The 22503-nt window shown below is 39.7% G+C and overlaps 1 protein-coding gene and 1 long non-coding RNA gene across 10 annotated transcripts in view; one reads left to right on the forward strand and one right to left on the reverse strand.

Annotated features, from left to right (window-relative positions):
* Positions 1-22503, reverse strand: part of LOC120421903 (DNA-binding protein D-ETS-3) — a 121436-nt gene that overhangs the window by 10568 nt on the left and 88365 nt on the right. For all 9 annotated transcript variants that reach the window (XR_005606042.2, XR_005606041.2, XM_039585202.2 and 6 more), the window contains 2 exons: positions 21129-21318; positions 13256-13461 (listed from right to left, as the gene is read on the reverse strand). Coding sequence is in view for 7 of the 9 variants with exons in the window: in XM_039585202.2 (XP_039441136.1) it covers positions 13256-13461; positions 21129-21318 (396 nt within the window). In the remaining 2 variants the exon portion in view is untranslated. The remainder of the gene's footprint in view (positions 1-13255; positions 13462-21128; positions 21319-22503) is intronic.
* Positions 8976-12074, forward strand: LOC120421907 (uncharacterized). The gene is made up of 3 exons (XR_005606043.2): positions 8976-9139; positions 9216-9451; positions 11446-12074. It is a non-coding gene; the product is annotated as an uncharacterized LOC120421907 (long non-coding RNA).

Raw genomic sequence — 22503 nt, forward strand, 5'->3', positions numbered from 1 at the left:
CTAGAATTTGGAAGTTTCACAACCACGGCTTGACCCACGAGAGGCAACTTTTCGGCGGGAAGGCAGCAAGCGCGCGCCCCATTTTTTTTTTCTTCATAACTTATTTTTATTAGGTCCTTTTAGGTGCTGTGACCAGGTTAGGACCGAGGATCATGAGTACAAAAATAATAAATAGTAAAATAAAAACCGTAATTGAATAAGATGATTATTTTCTCGTGCCATGTGTCAGCAAGTGTGCGATCACGTCAATCTGTTCCTCGGGTGTCTTGCACTGGCTCAAGCGAACTCTGTATTCCCGGTAAATGGTCCACAGCTCCGACTCGCTGTACAGCTTCCGTTCACCTTGTTGCTCCTTCGGGGTTGCACCGGCGCCGGCGCCAGTATTTTCTCGACTTCTTCCTGCGGGACGAGGATGTTTATCTTCCGGTACCGCTCCAGGTAGCGGAGGAAAATCCGCCGCGGTAAACACGGCTCCTGCAGGAGACTGTTTGTCCTTCTTCCATGCTGGCGGCTTCGGCTTGGACGCCTGCTGCCTCGACTGGATGAACTGCGCACGTTTGGGACAACTGCGGTCCAGACCCTCGTGGGATCCAGAACAGTTGACACATTTCTTGGCTTGCTTTTCTTCTGCTTTGCACTTTTCTGTGTTGTGGGGACCCCCACAGCTGCTGCACCTGGGCTTGAGATGGCAGTTACTGGTTCCGTGACCGAACTGCAAGCAGTTCTTGCACTGGGTCACGTGCGGTTCTTTGTTCCGGTAGGCCACCCACCGGACGACGACTGGTCCCACTTTCTTCACCTTGCTACTCAACTCCTTCAGACTGGTGTGCCCCTTGGGGAAGAGCACGATGAAAGGCGTCTCATCGATGGCGGGAAGCTGCTGCTTCCGCCTGATGGCGTGTACTGCCAAGACGTCCAGCTGATGTTCCGTCTTGAGCAGCTCCTTGATGTAATCCGGTTCCACGTTCGGGAGACCTCGCATTACTACCCGGTGCGGTCTCGCACTGCGCTTTCCGTGCGTGTAGAACTGCACCTTGTTCTTCGTCAGGTGGGCTTGCACCGTGTCGAAGTCGTCGCTCGAGAAGCACGTAATTTTTGTGCCGTACCGCGTCAGTTTGTGTTCCGGCTGGACATCACATGACGACATCACCTTCGCAAGGCGGGCGAAGCTCATTTCTTTCACCACCAGCGGCGGCTGCTTCTTCTCCCCGGCCGACTTGCCGGTTGCTGGTACCACGGAGATGGTTTTTTCTGCTGCTGGGTTCGCATTGTTGTTGTTGTTGCTCTCCTCCGCTAGCGGGCTGAACTTGTTGTTGCTGAGCAGTTTCTCCACATCGCCGTCGTTGCCGCCATCGCCGACGTTGATCTCCTCCTTAGCCTTCCTGCGGCGAACCTTGACCACGGGACGAAATTCGCCCCCGTCCTCTCCTCCTCCTTCGGAGTCTTCCACCTCCATGCCCGTCGCCGCCTGCGTCTTGGGTTGAAACCCGTCCGGTTTCTCCCACACACTTTTCCTCAAGGCCGCGTTCCAGTAGAACGTCCTTCCATTCTCAGCCCTGTGCTCCGTCCACTCACTCTCCACCGTCGCGGCCGCCGCCATGGCCGTCGGCGAAAGTTAACAAAACACCGTCAAAAACGCGCTAAGCTAGCTCGAAAGACGACCAAACCCAACGAAAGTTGAACAGGGAGTGAAGCGCGCGCCCCATCTTGTTGCTGCCTCGTCCCGGGTGGGACGATCCAAACGGTCCGGCCATCGAGAGGCAACTGGCTGACGGTGACGACGAGAAGGCGATGCGCACTTCTTTTGCAGTTCTGGTCCCTCTCTCTCCTGCTGCTGCTGCTCTGGTCTCTCTCCTGCTGCTGCTGCTCTGGTCTCTCTCCTGCTGCTGCTGCTCTGGGCTGAGCTTTCCTGCTGCTGCTGCCGGTCCGACGTCTGAGACGTAAATGATAGAATGGGCTGAGCGCGCGTTCTTATATATGATTTCGGTCTGCTACTTCCCCTCCTTTTTCGCGACCGACACTCGGTCGCGTTGCTCGGATGATTTTCCCCTCAAAATAGGTACTTGACATTCCCGTCCGTGAGTGGGAAGCGCTCATTTTGCTTGCAAAATCTCTGCTTTTTGAAAACATTTTAAAACATTCAATTGTTTCAATAGTAAAACTATTTTGCCAACAATGAAAGTTTTATAGCAAATTGCTGAATAATTTTCGAATCGAATGGAACCAAAATCGTGCCGATTCGATTTGAGGGAAGGAAGATATAAGCGATTGACGGATGACGCAATATTCCAGGGCCTTCGGCCCGGGTTTTTTGGAATGACACCCCAGTACCTTCGACAAAGACGTAAGTCTACGTCAAAAATGTTTTAAGCTTCCGTATAGTTAAACTTTAATCATTATTTTCAAAAAAATATGGTTCGACAAAAAAAAACATTTTAGAGAAAAAAACATTCATTTATTTCATCGAAAATTCACTCAAATTCAAATTATTTTTAATAAACCCAAACATGCTCAAATGATTCTAAATAAAAAGGAATGCATTTTTAATTTATTTCAGCTGATTGCACTTAAATTTAATTTTTTTAAGTTTTGAAGTTTTTTGAAAATATATTTTTGCTCCTGGTTTTTCGAGCCATTTTTTAATAATGGAGGAGGGGTGGGTTGATCGATGAAAGCTTTGTAAAATATTTGCAACAAACTTGATCCACTGATTTCCACATTTTGTCTGCCTGAATCAGTTGGTGGTCAATCAGATTCGTTATCAAACTGTGATGAGTTCGAATCCCGGATCAAGTGCAATTTAGTTCATAAAAGCAATGGTCAGTTCATAAAAGGCTATATATATGACTTGCAAATTAATAAAGAAAACTTATATTTTTGCAACTATTACATAATTCTACCTAAGTCAAACTTGAACGTTTTTTTTTTAATATTTCCAAAAATGTTTGATGAAAGTATTGACGATATTTACTAGTTTCACTCACATTAAAACGTGTGAAATTGTTTTAATTATAAAACAAATTTGAACAAATTTTTTGTATCCTAAAGTGGGGATCAAAATATTGATAAATCATAAGTCTTTTGCCTTCCTCACTGAGGTAAGGCTATAATCCTGCTCTAAAGATGAACTTTTTATTAAAAGTTCAAAGACCCACCTTCATGTATACATATCGACTCAGAATCTAAAACTGAACAAATGTTTGTGTGTGTGTATGTGTGTGTATGTGTATGTGTATGTATGTATGTGACCAAAATTCTCACTGAGTTTTCTCAGCACTGGCTGAAACGATTTTGACCAAACCAGTTGCATTCGACTTGGTTTAGGGTCCCATACATCGCTATTGAATTGTTTGAAGTTTCGATAACTAGTTCAAAAGTTATGTATAAAAATGTGTTTTCACATATATCCGGATCTCATTTATATGCATGTAAACGATGTCCGGATCCATCATCCGACCCATCGTTGGTTAAGTAATTGAAAGACCTTTCCAACGAGTCCACAGCATTAAAGATCTGGCAACCCTGTCTTGAGTTATGACCACTTAAGTGATATATTTGTACTTTTTTGATGCCGGATCTCACTTAAATGTATGTAAACGATGTCGGGATCCTTCATCCGACCCATCGTTGGTTTGGTAATTGAAAGACCTTTCCAACGAGTCCACAACATTGGAAATCTGGCAACCCTGTCTCGAGTTATGACCACTTAAGTGATATTTATGTATATTTTTGAAGCCGGATCTCACGTAAATGTATGTAAACGATGTCCGGATCCATCATCCAACCCATCGTTGGTTATGAAATCAAAAAAACTTTCCAACGAGTCCAAAACATTGAAGAACTGGCAATCCTGTATCGAGTTTTTAACCACTTAATTACCACTTAACTCGTGGGAACGGCTCCGGGCTGGCGGAGATTCCGGCGTGCCCAGCGAAGATGATGACGACGACGATGACCCGTGCATTTCGCGGAGTTCACCCGAATGCCACGGGACGGAGTGTGACCACGGTGCGGAAGGTGGCCACGATCACTTTCACCTGCGAGTCGGGAGTAGTAGTTCGGGGGATTTTCGGAGTAAATCAAGCCTGAGGAATGACCAGTACAAGTGCTTTGGGCTGCTCGAGTCGAACATCCTGAACAGTTTCCAGCTGCAGAATTTCAGGCGGAAGAATGGGAGCGAGTACGATTCGGCCAACTCGTCGAGCGTTTTTGGATCTTCTTTTGAAGTTCAACTCAATGGTCATCCCTCATTTCAGTCCCTGGAGGCCAACACGAACCGGCTAAAAGCCGACACGCGCAAGGTGTGTCACCTCCGGCGGGGTGGCCGCCTCGGTACAAATCGCATGCCGAAAGAAAATAGTGATAGTGGACAAAAACTACAAGACAGCAAAATAAGTTGAAAAATCGCAGGAAAAAAACAAGAAACTTCGCGAAATAAGTGAAAATTGTGTGATCAATTCTGATGTGCTCCAATAAAAATAAATACTGATTTTAGATTATGTAAACACGTTTTTGTTTATCCAATAAGAATTCCAAGATTCCTATTAGAATACGTATCAACCAAAATGCGTTTAATGTAATTTTACACGACCTTGGATAATTCTGGGTCGTGTAATTTTCCGTTTTATTAAGTTAGTTTTTTATTAACAAAAACTTAAAAAGATTAGCATATAACAGTTTAAAATAAACGGCCACGTTTGGCCCGCGGGCCATACTTTGGTCACCCCTGGTCTAAAATGTTTGAAATATCGATAGTGAGAGTTTCTTTCTGATCTCAGAATTATTTTATCCAACCTAAAAGTACCAGATAGAATGCTAAAATTAATCATAAACAATGTGTTTCAAATACCTTGATCACTATCCATTCAACAAGTAAATTTTTTGGATGAAAAATAATTTTTTGATAGATTTTTTTTTCCATTGCAAACGCAAATATTGTTCCCCCCAAACCAATAGGAAAGAAATGACGAAAAATTACCATTAATTTCCTTCGTTTTCCTAGCCGACCTTGCACCTCCTGCCTAGCACGACCTTCCAGACTGGGACGGAGGAAGGGTTGTCCCCTCATCCCCAAACCGTTCCGTCCCGTGTCCGGGGGGTGGTTCCGTCCGTCTTATATTTTTTGACGAAGAAATGACGGCTCTTCGGAAGCGTCTAACAAACAAGCCGTTCCGAAACGGAACTAGTTAGGGAAACAGAAATTAAGCCAGGAGAACGATTTCGTTTCCTTGCTGGTTCCCTTCTCGGGTGTTTGGTATGAAATTTGAGGTAGGTGACAGTGGTGGGTTTTCGGGTCTTTTCACCACCCCATCGGCGACGGCGGGCGGAAAAGAGACAACGCGAATGGGTGTGTGTGCGAGGAAGCGCAAGTTTTTCCAAAGTGAGTGAGACAGGATGCGAAGGAAAGAAGATGATACTTGAGGTCTTCCGTCTGCGCCGGTCGTTCGTTTCGTTCCAACCCCACCATTTTCCGGACAAAGGGGGTTGATGGCGTGAAGAAGGCATCGCAGAAGGCTCTGGCACACACCCACACAAACGCCATCGCAGTTGTCTCGCATCGTAGGAAGCCTTGCCTTGGTGTTGGTGACTGGTGGCTGCCAACCAGTAATCATCGCAAATGCCTGCTTGGATGGAAAACTCGCTTTTCCCTTTTTCGACGTACTGATTTGATGTGTGTGTGGGTGGGTGTTTCTACGAGGGAGTGACTTTCGTCGTGGGAAGAGGAAGTAGAGGTGGAGGGAGGGGAGGGAAATCTGAATGGGAAGTTGGCGATTTATTCCAAGTTTGGATCTCCCAGATATGATGCCAACCCGTCGGCCGGGGGAAGTGTGGTCTAGTTTGGCTGTCCTTCCGAGAGTGAGGATTAGAGGTGGAATCATGGTGCTGGCAAATGTAATTTGTAGAAATCAATAACGGGTGACGACGATGATGGGTGTTGAAAAGTGGAAATCGATTTTCTGATGCTTAGGTATGATTTTTGTCAAGTTTAAAAGGGCACTTCAGCTTGAATTTTGACTAAGTTAAGGTTTTAAGTGAAACTCAAAAATTTTTATAATTTAAAGAATTTCAAACAAAAGGGAATGAGCTAAACACAAACAAACCTTTTGAAATATTCAAAGCTATAGAAAAGATGCCTGGACCTGGAATGACCCGGATACATTTAGGGAATTCCCGGGAAACTGACAAATTTCCCAAATTTGATGCCATGGAAGTACATGGTGTACTTTTCAACACAAAGGGTGGAATCCCGCATCGTTTGGTTTTGCCTTCCTCACATAACTGAGGAAAGGCTATAAAATCACTCGAAAAATGAACTTCTTAATTTGACTACCTAGACCCACCTTCACGTATACCTATCGACTCAGAATCATGTTCTGAGCAAATGTCTGTGTGGATTAGGGTGGGTACGTTTTTCAAAAAGTTCTCCGTTCAAGTTTTAGTATGGTTCCCCTTGAAGGGCATACCCTTAGGAGCTCTCATGCCAAATATTAGCGCATTTGGTTGTAAACTAGCTGCGCGCATCAGGGTTAAAGTTTACATGGGAATTACTATGGGGTAATTCTCCGCCAACTCACACAGCAGTTGCCCCGACCCCTCTTCGATTTGCGTGAAACTTTGTCCTAAGGGGTAACTTTTGTCCCTGATCACGAATCCGAGGTCCGTTTTTTGATATCTCGTGACGGAGGGGCGGTACGACCCCTTCCATTTTTGAACATTTGAAAAAAGAGGTGTTTTTCAATAGTTTGCAGCCTGAAACGGTGATGAGATAGAAATTTGGTGTCAAAGGGACTTTTGTGTAAAATTAGACGCCCGATTTGATGGCGTACTCAGAATTCCGAATAAACGTATTTTTCATCGAAAAAAACACTAAAAAAGTTTAAAAAATTCTCCCATTTTCCGTTACTCGACTGTAAATTTTTTTGGAACATGTCATTTTATGGGAAATTTAATGTACTTTTCGAATCTACATTGTCCCAGAAGGGTCATTTTTTCATTTAGAACAAAAATTTTCATTTTAAAATTTCGTGTTTTTTCTAGCTTTGCAGGGTTATTTTTTAGAGTGTAACAATGTTCTACAAAGTTGTAGAGCAGACAATTACAAAAATTTTGATATATAGACATAAGGGGTTTGCTTACAAACATCACGAGTTATCGCGATTTTACGAAAAAAAGTTTTGAAAAAGTTGGTCGTCATCGATCATGGCCATTCATGGTCACCCGCGACAGACACGGACGACGAAACAAAGAGAAACGCAAAAAGTAACTTTTTCAAAACTTTTTTTCGTAAAATCGCGATAACTCGTGATGTTTATAAGCAAACCCCTTATGTCTATATATCAAAATTTTTGTAATTGTCTGCTCTACAACTTTGTAGAACATTGTTACACTCTAAAAAATAACCCTGCAAAGTTAGAAAAAACACGAAATTTTAAAATGAAAAATTTTGTTCTAAATGAAAAAATGACCCTTCTGGGACAATGTAGATTCGAAAAGTACATTAAATTTCCCATAAAATGACATGTTCCAAAAAAATTTACAGTCGAGTAACGGAAAATGGGAGAATTTTTAAAACTTTTTTAGTGTTTTTTTCGATGAAAAATACGTTTTTTCGGAATTCTGAGTACGCCATCAAATCGGGCGTCTAATTTTACATAAAAGTCCCTTTGACACCAAATTTCTATCTCATCACCGTTTCAGGCTGCAAATTATTGAAAAACACGTATTTTTTCGCATGTTCAAAAATGGAAGGGGTCGTACCGCCCCTCCGTCACGAGATATCAAAAAACAAACCTCGGATTCGTGATCAGGGACAAAAGTTACCCCTTAGGACAAAGTTTCACGCAAATCGAAGAGGGGTCGGGGCAACTTTTCCCGATTTCGTGTGAGTTGGTAGAGAATTACCCTATGAGAAATTTGGATTTTTGTTCAAGCGCTCCTACAGGCCTGGGAAAATCACGCGCCAACTTCTGGTAAGGTCAGGCCTATGGAGAATGGTCTGGAGAACACTTTTCCCGAAGAGACCATATGGATTCGTTGTCCCTAGACCTGGCGCATCGGCAAACAATCCGATGTCTCCGGAATCAACGGTTTTCCCTCAAAAAGCATAAAATTTTCCTTAGCATGCTATGAAAGCTTTATGAACATCGCGACGCCATATGTCAGGCAGGTATCACGTGGTTGAAATATTTGCAAAAAAAACACACATTCTGTATTCAAAAATTTAGTAAAACGAAGTTGTTTATACATTTTTTTCGAGGCCGGATCTCATATATTTCCATGAAAAAGAAGTCCGGGTCCATAATGAGACCCGTCGTTAATTAGATAGTTGAAAGACCTTCCAAATGAGCCTAAAACATCCATGATCTGATTACGCTATCAAAAGATATAAGCACTTGAGTGTTATTTATACACTTTTTGGATGCCGGATCTTAAAAATTTTGATGAAAATGATGTCGGGGTCCATCATGCAACCCAGTAACGAAATATTCTAACAGAGCTGGTTCTGCCAGAATCCTGCTAGAACGGTGGAACATTTTTGCTAGAATGCTGTAAGAATATCCAGCTCTGTGAGAACTCTGCTAGAATCCTGCTAGAACGTCGTGACTGGGAACCCGCCGTTAGTCAGATAATTGAAAGACCATTCAAATGAGCATAAAACAAGATTTGATAACCCTATCAATAAGATCAATCAATGTCAATTCTCGACAATATTATTTTGATAAAAGAAACACTTACTGTTATTGCTATCTTTGGCCACTTCATCTTACATATTTGGAGCCCGGTGCCTCCACCGGTGCCGAATCTTTTGGTGGTGACTTTAATCTGGCTTCGGAACTTGAACGGCTACCCTGTTTGAAAAATGTCGCACGTCGTACGAGCTGTCGCGCGGTTTTGATTTTACCGTTTCGATTTCGATTGGTCGAAAGGACGACAAACGTACGACAAACACTTGACATGACCGACATTGTTTTTTCCATCGGTTTTCCTTCAATTTGAAGTCAAGATTTTCGTCGACGCAGTTTGACAGTTCTCTCCAGTTGGACTTGTTTGGACTTGATCAAATCAGAGAAACTTTGAATCGATTCAAACCAGTTTTACGTTGCAGTAAGGTTTCGTGTGGATTTTGGCCGGTTGATTGGTAAGTTGTGTTCCTTTTTTACCGGAAAGTTTCGGTCGGAGTGGGCGAGCGGCTTTATCATAACAATATATTCCAGATTTCCTGATTTCGGCCTTCGTGATGGTGGAGGAGGAGGAGAACGGGTCCCATCGTTGCTCCAGCGGGCCTTGCCGGAAGACGGGAGGGAAAGGAACCGGTCTGCGATCGAGGAAGCGGATTGGCGTTTAACTTTCCGCTGGAGGTGGCGGTGCGTGCCATACCCAAGGAGGAGGAGGATCAAACGGCATGTAATGGATGAGGCGGCGTTTCTGATCCGCCGGAGGTTTTTATACGGTGAGTTGTTTTTGAAACGATAGAGGGGGCAAGAGTATTGAATTCCTTTCTCTATGGAGGGGGTGTGCCTCCCATTTGAAAAATAAATGAGGACGATGAAAATGTGCGTGGAGGAGGGGAGGGGGGGGGGGAATTATCAAAAATTCTAAACAACAAAATTCTTTTTCTTTCATTTCTCAAACTTTTCAATTTTACAAATAAAGTATGATTTCGCTTGAAAATAAAATAAAATTAAAATAATATAATTATTACATTTCTTCAATACAATTCAATTCTGTTTATTTCTTTAGTTATCTTGGTTATCTTTTAACAATAGTTTTTATAATAAATTATAAAATTATAAAAGTATAAAATTATAAAATTATAAAATTATAAAATTATAAAATTATAAAATTATAAAATTATAAAATTATAAAATTATAAAATTATAAAATTATAAAATTATAAAATTATAAAATTATAAAATTATAAAATTATAAAATTATAAAATTATAAAATTATAAAATTATAAAATTATAAAATTATAAAATTATAAAATTATAAAATTATAAAATTATAAAATTATAAAATTATAAAATTATAAAATTATAAAATTATAAAATTATAAAATTATAAAATTATAAAATTATAAAATTATAAAATTATAAAATTATAAAATTATAAAATTATAAAATTATAAAATTATAAAATTATAAAATTATAAAATTATAAAATTATAAAATTATAAAATTATAAAATTATAAAATTATAAAATTATTAAATTATAAAATTATAAAATTATAAAATTATAAAATTATAAAATTATAAAATTATAAAATTATAAAATTATAAAATTATAAAATTATAAAATTATAAAATTATAAAATTATAAAATTATAAAATTATAAAATTATAAAATTATAAAATTATAAAATTATAAAATTATAAAATTATAAAATTATAAAATTATAAAATTATAAAATTATAAAATTATAAAATTATAAAATTATAAAATTATAAAATTCAAAATCAAATCAAATTATTCGCTCTACAGCATTGCCTTGGCGTTCTCGATTGCGAGATTCCTACTCGAAACTAGGTGTTCGAAGGCTTGATTGTTGAGGCAATTGCAAACCTATTTTTACACCCTAGCTTCCATCCGCCCCGGGATTCGAACTGACGACATTTGGATTGTTAGTCCAACTGCCTACCAGCGACTCCACCGAGACAGGACCCAGGGAGACGACTCCTACACCTGGACTGAGCTAACGACCTAACCATTAGGTTAGTCCGGGGCCAACATTTACTTCCCTTCCGACGGAAGGCGTGATCAGACAAATCTCGTCTCGAAAAATGCCACCGGGACCGTCTGGGTTCGAACCCAGGCCGACTGGGTGAGAGGCAATCACGCTTACCCCTACACCACGGTCCCATCATAAAATTATAAAATTATAAAATTATAAAATTATTAAATTAGATTCTACAAATCTTAAACTCCTACATTTTCAAACTTATTATTCTTTAAATTCTTGATTTTATAAACTATTTTTAAAAATATCAAAGAATTTGTTTTTATTATAAAATTATTCTGATATTTTAAATTTTAACGATTCTAACATTCAAACATTTCAAAATTGTTCAAAAGCTTTAAAATTTATTGCTTCATTACAAGGACGTAAGTGTCCCAAGAAACACATGTACTTTAATTTAAGTAAAAACAAGATTCTCCATACATATGTTGATTTTTATCTGAAATTTAAAATGCTTGATTTTTTTTGTCTCAAAGTATTTTTTTGTCTTTTTTCCTAAAAATTTTCATGTTTAAATTGGCTATATTTTACAATTAACGTTATTAAATTTACAGTTCTTCAAAGGTTTTCGAATATTCCACATTTACATAATTTATGAATTTTCGCAGAATTTTTGAGTATGATATCTGTCATGAGATTTATTTTTTTAACAAAACTTTAGTTATGTTTTGGATGATTCAGCCGAATGACCTTTTCTTTTTTCAGGTAACCAAAAACATTCCAATCAGATCCTGCTGACAACCCAGCGTCTCCGTTTTGTCCCACGGAACGGAAGCTGTAACGATCGCAAAAACACCTGCACCGGACACTTCCGGTAAACTGATGTTGTCCCGTACTCCGGTGGCCATCAATCCGTGGGAAAGAAACGGAAGCAAACTCGAAAAGATGGCTGACAAAGTCCGGCCAAGATGCCGAAGTGACGAGATGAGCTGAAAGGCCAACTGGAAGACAACGCCAAAAAACCACTTAAAGATCGCGATACACAACATCTAAAATTAATGAATGTATATGAAATTTAGTGAAAAAGTTTAATTTACAGAAAATATACAATACATCTAAAAATAATTTAAAAATAAAAAAAATGTCTATTTTTACTGCAACCTAACCTAATAAAAACGAAAAAACAGCACACGACAAAGGCACGACAACCTAAATAACAAAACCGTGCGACGTCGGTCGAATGTCGTACGACAATGTCGAACAATTTCGATGATCGATCGCACGACAAATACGACATTTTGGTGCAAAAACGTATGACATTCGCGCGAAAGTCGCACGACATTGTCGTGCGACGTCGTACAATTGCACGGACGACAAACGACGGACGTCCGACGGACTTTTCAGTCAGGGTAAATATTATGTTGTCTTAGTCTGTCTTTTGACATCCACATAAAAAAATGTTTACAAATAGGTTGACAAAAAGAGCCTCGACGTTTGACGTTAGAAAAACTGTTATACGGATGCTGTTTAATCATTTGACTTCAACACACAGCTGTTATACGGGAGCAAGGTTTGGTAGGAAAGGTAAACAGAGCATCAATAGAGTCGTATCAAAACACCCTAACCAAAAATCATGATTTTCTGAGTTCAATACCCCACTTTTCATACGAATTTTTCAGTTCAACCCATATAATCATTTTTTTGGTTGTAGTTCCTGAACTCAAAAAATCATATGAAAAAGTGGAATATTGAACTCTGGATTAAGCAACGTTTTTATATGTGAGAATCTTATTTCGGATTTGAATGCTTAGGACAGAAAGCTGCGTTAAATCAAACTTTTTTCAGTAAAATCACTGTTTCTCGCCAATAGTTCATTTTAGTTTGAGGTTTACATTGATTAGTATGTAAAATTGTCCGGGGAACACGATGGTGATAAAATAAAATAAATAAAAATATAAGGAAACTGAATTTTAAACTTAAAACGTTAAAATATAATATAAGGGGGCATTGGACAATTTTCTATAAAATGCAACCTGTAGAAATGAACGTTCCCTCCAAGTTTGGTCCAAATCGGTGAAGGTCGAGTCCAAAAGTGTACCCAGTTGACCTGGAATGACCCGGATACCCGGAAATCTAAGTTTTAATGAAAATGTATGTATGTAAATATGTGTGTATAACGGATTCCAGCACGTTCAACTTCCCCTTAAGAGGCGATCCATAAAACATGTGCACTTTTTTTTATTTTCAGATCATCCCCTCTTATGAATATTATATTATATACCTACAAATGTATAGATTGAAAAACAAACTAATGTCAAGTTTAATTTATATGATTTTTGAATTATTGTATTATAGAGGACTCTCTCGTCTCGATATTGAAAAGACCGTCGAGAGCGGGAGATATCAAATTATAGAACAAAAAATCAAAGCATGCTACTTGAAGGGACTAAAAAATTTATTGACAGCTAGAGCAATATATCGAGAACATCGACAGCCAGAGAGTCGACTGTATTTTTTTTTGTAGATTTGAAGGATTCCATTTTCATCAATCGATAAGCAGAGGGGAAATACTAACCGGAAGATGACGTCATGCTGTGGTGGGGGCTCATAAACGAGCTCAGCTTTGCCCCGTGGTGGTACGGCGACATAAACAGATCGCTCTGATACTTGTACGTGGGATCCGTCTGCGGTTGCGTTGCCGCGGCCAGTCCCTGGAAGTCGAATTTGTATGCGTAACGCTTGCCGTGCACCTTGGTCATGATGTTCTTATCGTAGTAATATCTGGAAGAAGAAAAAGAAGAAGTAGAAAAAAAGTTAAAGTCAAAACTCAGCAGGCGGCTAAGGCACAAGGGAAGAAAAGTGTCTCAATCAGAGTAGCCACTCTTTCACTATACATTTTCGGCCAGGTACACCGTGGACTACTACGATTGTCCTGATTTCCCGGTCGCGATAAGCTGCACGACATCGAGCTAATTTTCTTCCTTTCAAAAAAAAGGGCGATTGTAGCCGCTCCGGCACGCTTGACTGGCCCCGTTCCACTCCGTTTAGGGCGGTTCCTGGTGGTGTGGTTTTCACGGCTGCCCTTTGGGAAAACTCCCTGCGGACAAGAAATGGGTTGTTGTGGTGCTGTCAACCAATCGTCACAAGATCCACGTGCTTGATGGAATGGCAACGAAATAACAAAAAGGGCCCGTTTATAGCGAGAAGGGAAAGAAGTGGTGTGACACACAAAAGAAGCGAACAAGAAGTTAAAGCCGTCGGCTGGCCTGCGACGACGCCTGGCGCATTGTCACTTGTGACGAAATGTGACATTCTGACACAAAAGTTGTATGTTACGTGTCAAAGTAAGAATGGAGCAGGGAGAGGACATCCAGTCAACCGCGATATGTTGCAGATTGTGGTGGCGCGATAGTGGTTTGAGATTTGGCCATTGGAGATCTGGAACCGTGACGGATTGACACAGAATTAGGTTAGAGTTGTGGGGAAAGTTGACCCACAATTTTCTCTTTGCTTCTTACCGAGACAAAATTCCCCGATCTATTCTAGAATTTGTTGAATTCCTTGGTATAAACACCATCAAGATATTGCAAACAACTTTGCAAATCCAGACACCCAATTTTCACACCATTTCCATTTCAGGCCAAAATAGCGAGACACATTTGCATACAATTCGCACATGCATCGTTATATTTCCCCAATCCTCTGCTGCGCCATCTTGATGGAGCTGTCAATAACAGCAGCTCTATTGACTCATACTCGTTACAACGACAGTATTTTAAATAGCACATCGTGGTCGTCATGCTATCGTGACACATTCCCATATAATTCCCAGGCGTGCGGAAAGTCGGCACGGCGAAGAAGATATGTGAACAATTTGATGAAATTTGATTTTAAATATTTGACTTATTTTTAATCTTCCTAACGTCAAAAAAGCAACTATATAACAAAAACGTTACTTAATCCACCTTTAGGTGGTTGGTGCCTTCCTCACATTCATAAAGTGAATACACTACACAGCGTATAAATAGCACTTATTTTTATCAATATATCTGAGATCAGGCCTCAAAAAAAGTGTATTGAAAACACTAAAGTACTTATAACTTTTGATAGGGTTGTCAGATCTTCAATCTTTTAGGCTCGTTGGAAAGGTCTTTTGATTACCTATCCAACGATGGGTTGCATAATAGATTCGGACAACTTTTTCATCAAAATATTTGAGATCCGGCCTTAAAAAAGTGTATAAATAACACTTAAGTGCTCATAACTTATGATGGGGTTGTCAGATCTTCAATCTTTTGGACGCGTTGGAAAGGTCTTTCAAATACCTTTCTAACAATATATAGCATGACGGGTTTTCTAACAAAAACCACCCTTTTTACAATCTTCCGAAGTTTAGCTAAAACCGTTTTTTTAGCATAACTTTTGAAGTATTTTTCAAAACTTCATAATATTTACTAGGGTCTTGTGGGACCCCAAGACGGATCGAATGAGACCAAAACAGTCTAAATCGGTTCAGCCAGTCCGGAGATAACCGAGAGCATATTTTTGGGTGCACGGACTCACATCCAGACACACGCACAGACATTTGTTCAGAATTTGATTCTGAGTCGATAGGTATACGTGAAGGTGGGTCTAGGAGGTCTAATAAAGAAGTTCATTTTTCGAGTGATTTTATAGCCTTTCCTCATTGAGGTGAGGAAGGCAAAACGTTACTTAATCCACTCTTAGGTGGTTGGTGCCTTCCTCACATTTAGAGGGTAATGCTATCCAAAATAGATACAAAAGGGAAGACCTTTCAGAGTTCTATCCATTTGATTCATTATTCATACCATCAGATTGGGTAGTCAGATCTTCATTATTCAGGACTTTTATGTGCTTATTACTTTTGATATTGTTGTCAGATCGTCAATCTTTTAAAATCGTTGAAAAGGCCTTTAAATTACTTACCCAACGACAGGTCGCATGATAGATCCGGACAACTCATCAAAATGAGATCCGGCCTCCAAAAAGTGCATAAATAACACTTAAGTGCTTATAACTTTTGATAGGGTTGTCAGATCCTCGTTTTCTTGAACTCGTTGGAAAGGTCTTTTCAATACCTTTCTAACAATGTATAACATGATGGGTTCTCTTTCAAAAACCACCCTTACAGTCTTCCGGACTTAAGTCAAAATCGTTTTTTTTGCATAACTTTTGAAGTACTTTTCTAAACTATATAATATTTACTAGGAACTTGTGGGACCCCAAGACGGATCGAATAAGATCAAAACGGTCCAAATCGGTACAGCCAGTCCGGAGATAATTGTGTGCATGTTTTTCGGTGCACGGACTTACAGACATACACACGCACAGACATTTGTTAAGAATTTGTTTCTGAGTCGATAGGTATACGTGAAGGTGGGTCTACGAGGTCGAATTAAGAAGTTCATTTTTCGAGTGATTTTATAGCCTTTCCTCATTGAGGTGAGGAAGGCAAAACAATACAATGAACATCAAGTGCAAAATATAATCCCACTTTTATTTATCTTTAATATGAAAAAAAAAATGACTTTAACAATTCACATTTTATGTTTGTAGATACGAATCTATTCTCAAGTAAATTACTCTATTGGCAGCACCCTCCCGAACAACTATTGACCCACATTATCATTCAGAAATAATGCTCTTTTGATGTCAGTTTTATTGCAATTTTCACTCAATTTACTCTGATCGTTTCGAATTAGCCATTGAAAGACACAGACACAGTTTTCCCCCTTCAACCAAGGAAAATATTGCTCATCCCTTTTCAGAACCAAAAAGACCAAATTCCACAGTCCCCCGAAGAAGCAACATTTGGGCAAACCTAATAAATATCCCCGACAAGACGGAATCCTCCCGAATCCGTAAAGCAAAGTAGGCCCAACAAAAGAAATCATCACAGTAAATCAAATTGTCTTTAACGATCACCGCCTACTGCTGCAGGAATCTGCAAGCAGCCGAGAAATCGTCGGAGGACGTTCAGCACCCAATTGGGAGGGTGTGTATTGGGAAAGTGTATCAAAACATGTGCCAGATTTGGCCGGTTTGTGGTGTCCTGCTGTGGGGTTGATTCCTCCGCAATCAGGAGTGCTGTGCGAGTGCCCCCTGGTGTGATTCACTCTTGGTTTCTGGTGCAGTCTTTGGGTTGACACTGGCTCACGCAGGTTCTTCGGTAATAGGATTTGTATTTGGAAATAATGAGTAGAACAGACAATTATCATTTTTGATTGTTGTCGGCAAATTTGGTTACACCGGGTCTCCCTTTGAATGCGAATGCATATGTCAAAATTGTAGTGGGATTGTAGTTTATTTATTTGAAAATTTACACAATTTCTGTAGATGTCCAAAATTGACGTTGTCGTGCTATCTTGTCACACGTCGCTTTTTAACGTTTCGAAAAAAATAGAGCACGAAAGGTAAACAATAACAAATGTCCCGAAGTTTAGTTAAATTTGTTTGCCGAAGTCCAGAGTTAAAATTACAAATATTTACGGTAGTCAATCGCGTTCTGACTTGAAATCCCTTTGGCCAGTTGTCGAACTTACTTACATTTTCAAGGTGTGTCTAGATAGCACACCTAGATTAGAACTGCTTTCATATGAAGAGTGAAAGCAGTTCACGGAGTTTTTTTTTCGTTTTTTAATGAATATCTCAGGATTGAAATCAAATTATGGGAATCTGTGAAGGGAAATAGGTGAGGCAGTGTGCTTCACGAGCTGATTAGAAAATGTATCGATTTCCTTCAAGCCAAAGATATATTATAATAATATTCACACAAGTGAACTTCCCATAATTGAAAATTCGGCTATTATGCCAAATCAAGTATTACGAGAAAAACGCGTTTTAGTGTTTGTCACCAAAGCCGTTTGTTTTTTCGCATCGGCAGCCAAATCTAAACATTATTTTAGTGAAATTCAAGTTTTAGAAGATACACTGAAATAAAAAAATAGAAGGAGCGGCCGTGGCTGACTGGTTACGGAGTTCGCTTTATAAGCGAATGGTTCTGGGTTCGATGCCCATCTGCTGCTCCCAACGAGAAAGTTAAGAACACAGAAATTTGAAATGATGAAATATGAACGAAACATCAAAGTCGCTCGAGGCGGGGTTCGATCCTCCGTCCTTTGGATTGGTAGGCAAAAATGCTAACCACTAGACCATGACGACTTGGTGAGCGTAGACTGGAATTAGGAATACTATTACAGAGAGCGAGTTGTGGCGCTATAACCACGGCAAATAATGTCCAGGGCATTCGTGGAAATACAATGTCCCATCCCAGAGGGTCCCGGAGTACCAAACCTTCTTAGCATGGTGCTCCCAACGAATACAACCAAATCTCGGAGCATATGGTGGTGTGTCCCCACGCTTCTTCCTCCCCTGTCGATTCAGAATAGTGTTGTTGTTCGAACACTCAGTGCTCAAACTCAACCCAATTACGAGTCATCTCTGCTATACGGCTTTACGCAGTAGGCCTGGCCGCTTTAACGCTTGTGATGTTTCAATGCATTATAATGCAATGGCGCACTACAAATGTTAATAAATGACAAGAAGAGTGCTAAACTAATTCTGATTCTTTGGAATCCCAATGTTTTGCTCATATATAGACCCTCCTAGACCCACCTTCATGTATACCTATCGACTCAGAATCAAATTCTGAGCAAATGTCTGTGTGTGTGGTGGGATGTTGATCAAAAAATTGTCACTCGATTATCTCGACATTGGCTGAACCGATTTTGTCCGTTTTGGCCTCATTCGATCCGTATTGGGGTCCCATAAGTCGCTATCAAAAATTATGCAGTTTAGTTAAGTACTTCAAAAGTTATGCTAAAAAAACGATTTTAACAAAAGTCCGGAAGATTGTAAAAAGGGTGGTTTTTGTAAGAAACCCCGGCATGTTATACATTTTTAGAAAGGTTTTTAAAAGACCTTTCCAACGCGACCAAAACATTGAAGATCTGACATCCCTTTTAAAAGTTATTAGCACTTAAGTGTTATTTATGTACTTTTTGGAAGCCGGATCTCGAATATCATGATAAAAACGTTGTCCGGATCTATCATGCGACCTGTCGTTGGATAGGTAATCAAAAGACCTTTCCAACGCGACCAAAACATTGAAGATCTGACAACCCTTTTAAAAGTGATTAGCACTTAAGTGTTATTTATGTACTTTTTGGAAGCCGGATCTCGAATATCATGATGAAAACGTTGTCCGGATCTATCATGCGACCTGTCGTTGTATAGGTAATCAAAAGATCTTTCCAACGCGATCAATACATTGAAGATCTGACAACCCTATCAAAAGTTATAAGCACTTAAGTGTTATTTATGCACTTTTTGGAGGCCGGATCTCAGATATTTTGATGAAAACGATGTCCGGACCTATTATGCGACCTGTCGTTGGGTAGTTAATCAAAAGACCTATCTAACGCGTTCAAAACATTGAAGATCTGACAACCCTATCAAAAGTTATAAGCACTTAAGTGTTATTTATGCACTTTTTGGAGGCCGGATCTCAGATATTTTGATGAAAACGATGTCCGGATCTATTATGCGACCTGTCGTTGGGTAGTTAATCAAAAGACCTATCTAACGCGTTCAAAACATTGAAGATCTGACAACCCTATCATAAGTTATAAGCACTTAAGTGTTATTTATGCACTTTTTGGAGGCCGGATCTCAGATATTTTGATGAAAACGATGTCCGGATCTATTATGCGACCTGTCGTTGGGTAGTTAATCAAAAGACCTATCTAACGCGTTCAAAACATTGAAGATCTGACAACCCTATCAAAAGTTATAAGCACTTAAGTGTTATTTATGCACTTTTTGGAGGCCGGATCTCAGATATTTTGATGAAAACGATGTCCAAATATATCATGCGTAAGTGCCCTGAAATATGAAGATCTGACTACCCAATCTGATGGTATGTTGGGTAGTTAATCAAAAGACCTATCTAACGCGTTCAAAACATTGAAGATCTGACAACCCTATCAAAAGTTATAAGCACTTAAGTGTTATTTATACACTTTTTGGAGGCCAGATCTCAGATACTTTGATGAAAACGTCGTCCAAATATATCATGCGTAAGTGCCCTGAAATATGAAGATCTGACTACCCAATCTGATGGTATGAACAATGAGTCAAATTGATAGAACATTTAGAGGTACACCCTATTGTGTCTATTTTGGATAGCATTACCCTTCAAATGTGAGGAAGGCACCAACCACCTAAGGGTGGATTAAGTAACGTTTTTTTTAGCTAAATTTGCTTCTCAGATCACGAAGAAGAGAAAAATCGTTATTTTGACTTGAGGATAAATATTTTGGAAGGAATGGAAAATACATCTTTCATTTTAAATATTCAAAAAATATTGCTGAACAAGAAATTTTGAAAATTATTTGTCACGGCCTGATTTTAAAAGCAAAACTAAAATAAATTTATTATGATAGCAAATTTCGTTTTGCTCAATTTGCAACAAAGTTTTACTTTTTAGTCCGAGTCAATCCTTTGAGAGAAAGCTCCCCAAACACCTGTCTTTCTTTTTTCGTGAAAATACTAGAAAATTTTATCAAATTACACAACATTTAGCATGATGCCCACGTTGCCGTTGTCAGCTTCATGTTCAGTTTCAGCATTCTTTTTTTCCACCTTCTCAATTCTTGTCATTTTTCCAAGGTGATCACACCCGTGCCCAGGCGGCCCAGGATCGTGTCGATTCACGTTTCGACGGCCATCACCAATATGGTTTCGAAATGTTCGGCTTGGATATATTTTTTTCTCTCTGCTGTCGATTTATTTTGCATGCACGTCACGTGTGCTGTCTTTCGTGCCATTTGACGCGGATATTTTCGATGGGGCCGGATTCGGGGCTCCCCAACGCCATAATCGGTGGGCGCACCGCCGATCGGATCGTCGTAGACAAAAGAGAGCTTTCCCTGAGCGCGGGAAATTGCCTCTCGAGTTTTGGGTTTCGGGGTGGGGGAGTTGGGTGGCCGTCAATTTTCGCGATGCTCGTACGATTCGAGGAAGCAGCGATTTTTTTTTCTGTTTGGTTGTGGCTGCGAGCAGGAATAGAAGCAAACGCGAAAAAACGTTGCATTTATGTTATGTTTTTTGTGTTGTTTCTGTTCTATAGGTAATTGGACTTTGAGAGTGGAAGATTTTTTACGCGTGATAGCCAATCATCATGACGGCAGAATGTTTCGTGTGTCGATATGTGTTCTCAATATGTCCAGAATTTTTCGATGGTGCATGAAATAGAAACTGCGGAAACAAAATACGAATGTTTCCTTGAGGATGACTATTTTGTTTCAATCCTGCATGGTTTTGAAATGTTATATAAAATGTTTGTTTCGTGTTATTCTAAAAGTGCATTGATTCTTTAAACATCACCCAACAATCATCAAACTAACCCTTTCTTCCCGAAAACTTACCTCAACGCCCGGCTCAGCTTGTCGTAGTTCATGTTCGGCTTGGACTTCCGCTCGCCCCAGCGCCGCGCCACCTCGTCCGGGTCGGTCAGCTTGAACTCACCGTTGGTGCCCTCCCACGTGATGCAGGCCGCGTTCGTCGAGTCGCTCAGCAGCTCGAGCAGAAACTGCCACAGCTGAATTTGACCGGAACCTGTTGGGCCATAGAAGAAGAAGAAGAAGGTTAGAAGAAAATTTGTGATAAAAAAAAAACGCGAATTTAGCACAGCACAGGAACAAGTGGTTGACAACCATAAATCTCGCCGCTCAACAAGCAGCTAAACTGGTCCCTCCTTCCAAGGAAGAACTGCCGTGCGACCCTGCTGGAGGCCAAAATTAATAGCGACAGTAATGGCACGACAATACACAAAGGGCTAATTATCATAACATCATCAATAATAACACCCCCTCGAACACACACATGTTTTTTTTCTGGTTCACGCTTAAACCCTCGTAATCGAAATTTGAGGGAAGGGCGCCTTATTCGCCGGGGACCATTTAAGGGGTAGCGACAGAGAGAGCAATCTCATTCTTTGGCGTCGTAAATCGGAGGGAATTACCAGGGCATTATCAGAGTATGTCAAACGTGGATTGGGACGGAACGATGACGACGAGAGTGGATTATGATTCATCATTAACGTTCAGTTGTGCGGAACGTGTCCTCTTTTTTTCGGGTGATCAAAGGAATTGTGATAAAGAAGGTCATCTTTGGTGGTTCTGGGTGTGACAGGGAAGATTGCTAAAGGAACATATTTGCTAACAATTCTGAGCCCTTGATATTTGTTTAAATTTACACGTCTGTCCATAATTGAAAATACTGTTAATATCCTTTTTGGCAAAATCGATACTGTTACTCCAACTGGAAAACTATGTTCCAATACATCATCTGTAACTTGAAAATCACAAAGCAGCATTAAGTTTTGCCTGTCGTTCGATTCAAAATATTCTATCGGTCAAAATTGCGTTTTTCAGAGAAAAACGTGTTTTTCCATATAAAGTACCATGGGAGGAGGCGCATGGTGACTCAAGTAAATTTTATTAATTTGCTAATAAGCCTTATTATCCCGAGCATGGGTAAATAACAAGGGAAATGCGTAATAATACCTTTCTCTGGTATCAATACCAAATTTTGGTATTCCTGGACCCTTTAAAATTTGTCTTAAGGATTATGCAAGAACAAAATGTGCTATCATACCAATTTAAGGTATTGTTTTGATATTGCAAAATTGCAGAATTTGTCAATGGTTGGACACCACATTTTGGTATTCTTTTGGTATTAAAGTGTTTTATTAAATTCCTCTGAAACTATGGGAAATTTTTTACCAATTTTAACAAAATA

This window comes from Culex pipiens, chromosome 3 (genome assembly GCF_016801865.2).
Source record: "Culex pipiens pallens isolate TS chromosome 3, TS_CPP_V2, whole genome shotgun sequence".
NCBI lineage: Eukaryota > Metazoa > Arthropoda > Insecta > Diptera > Culicidae > Culex > Culex pipiens.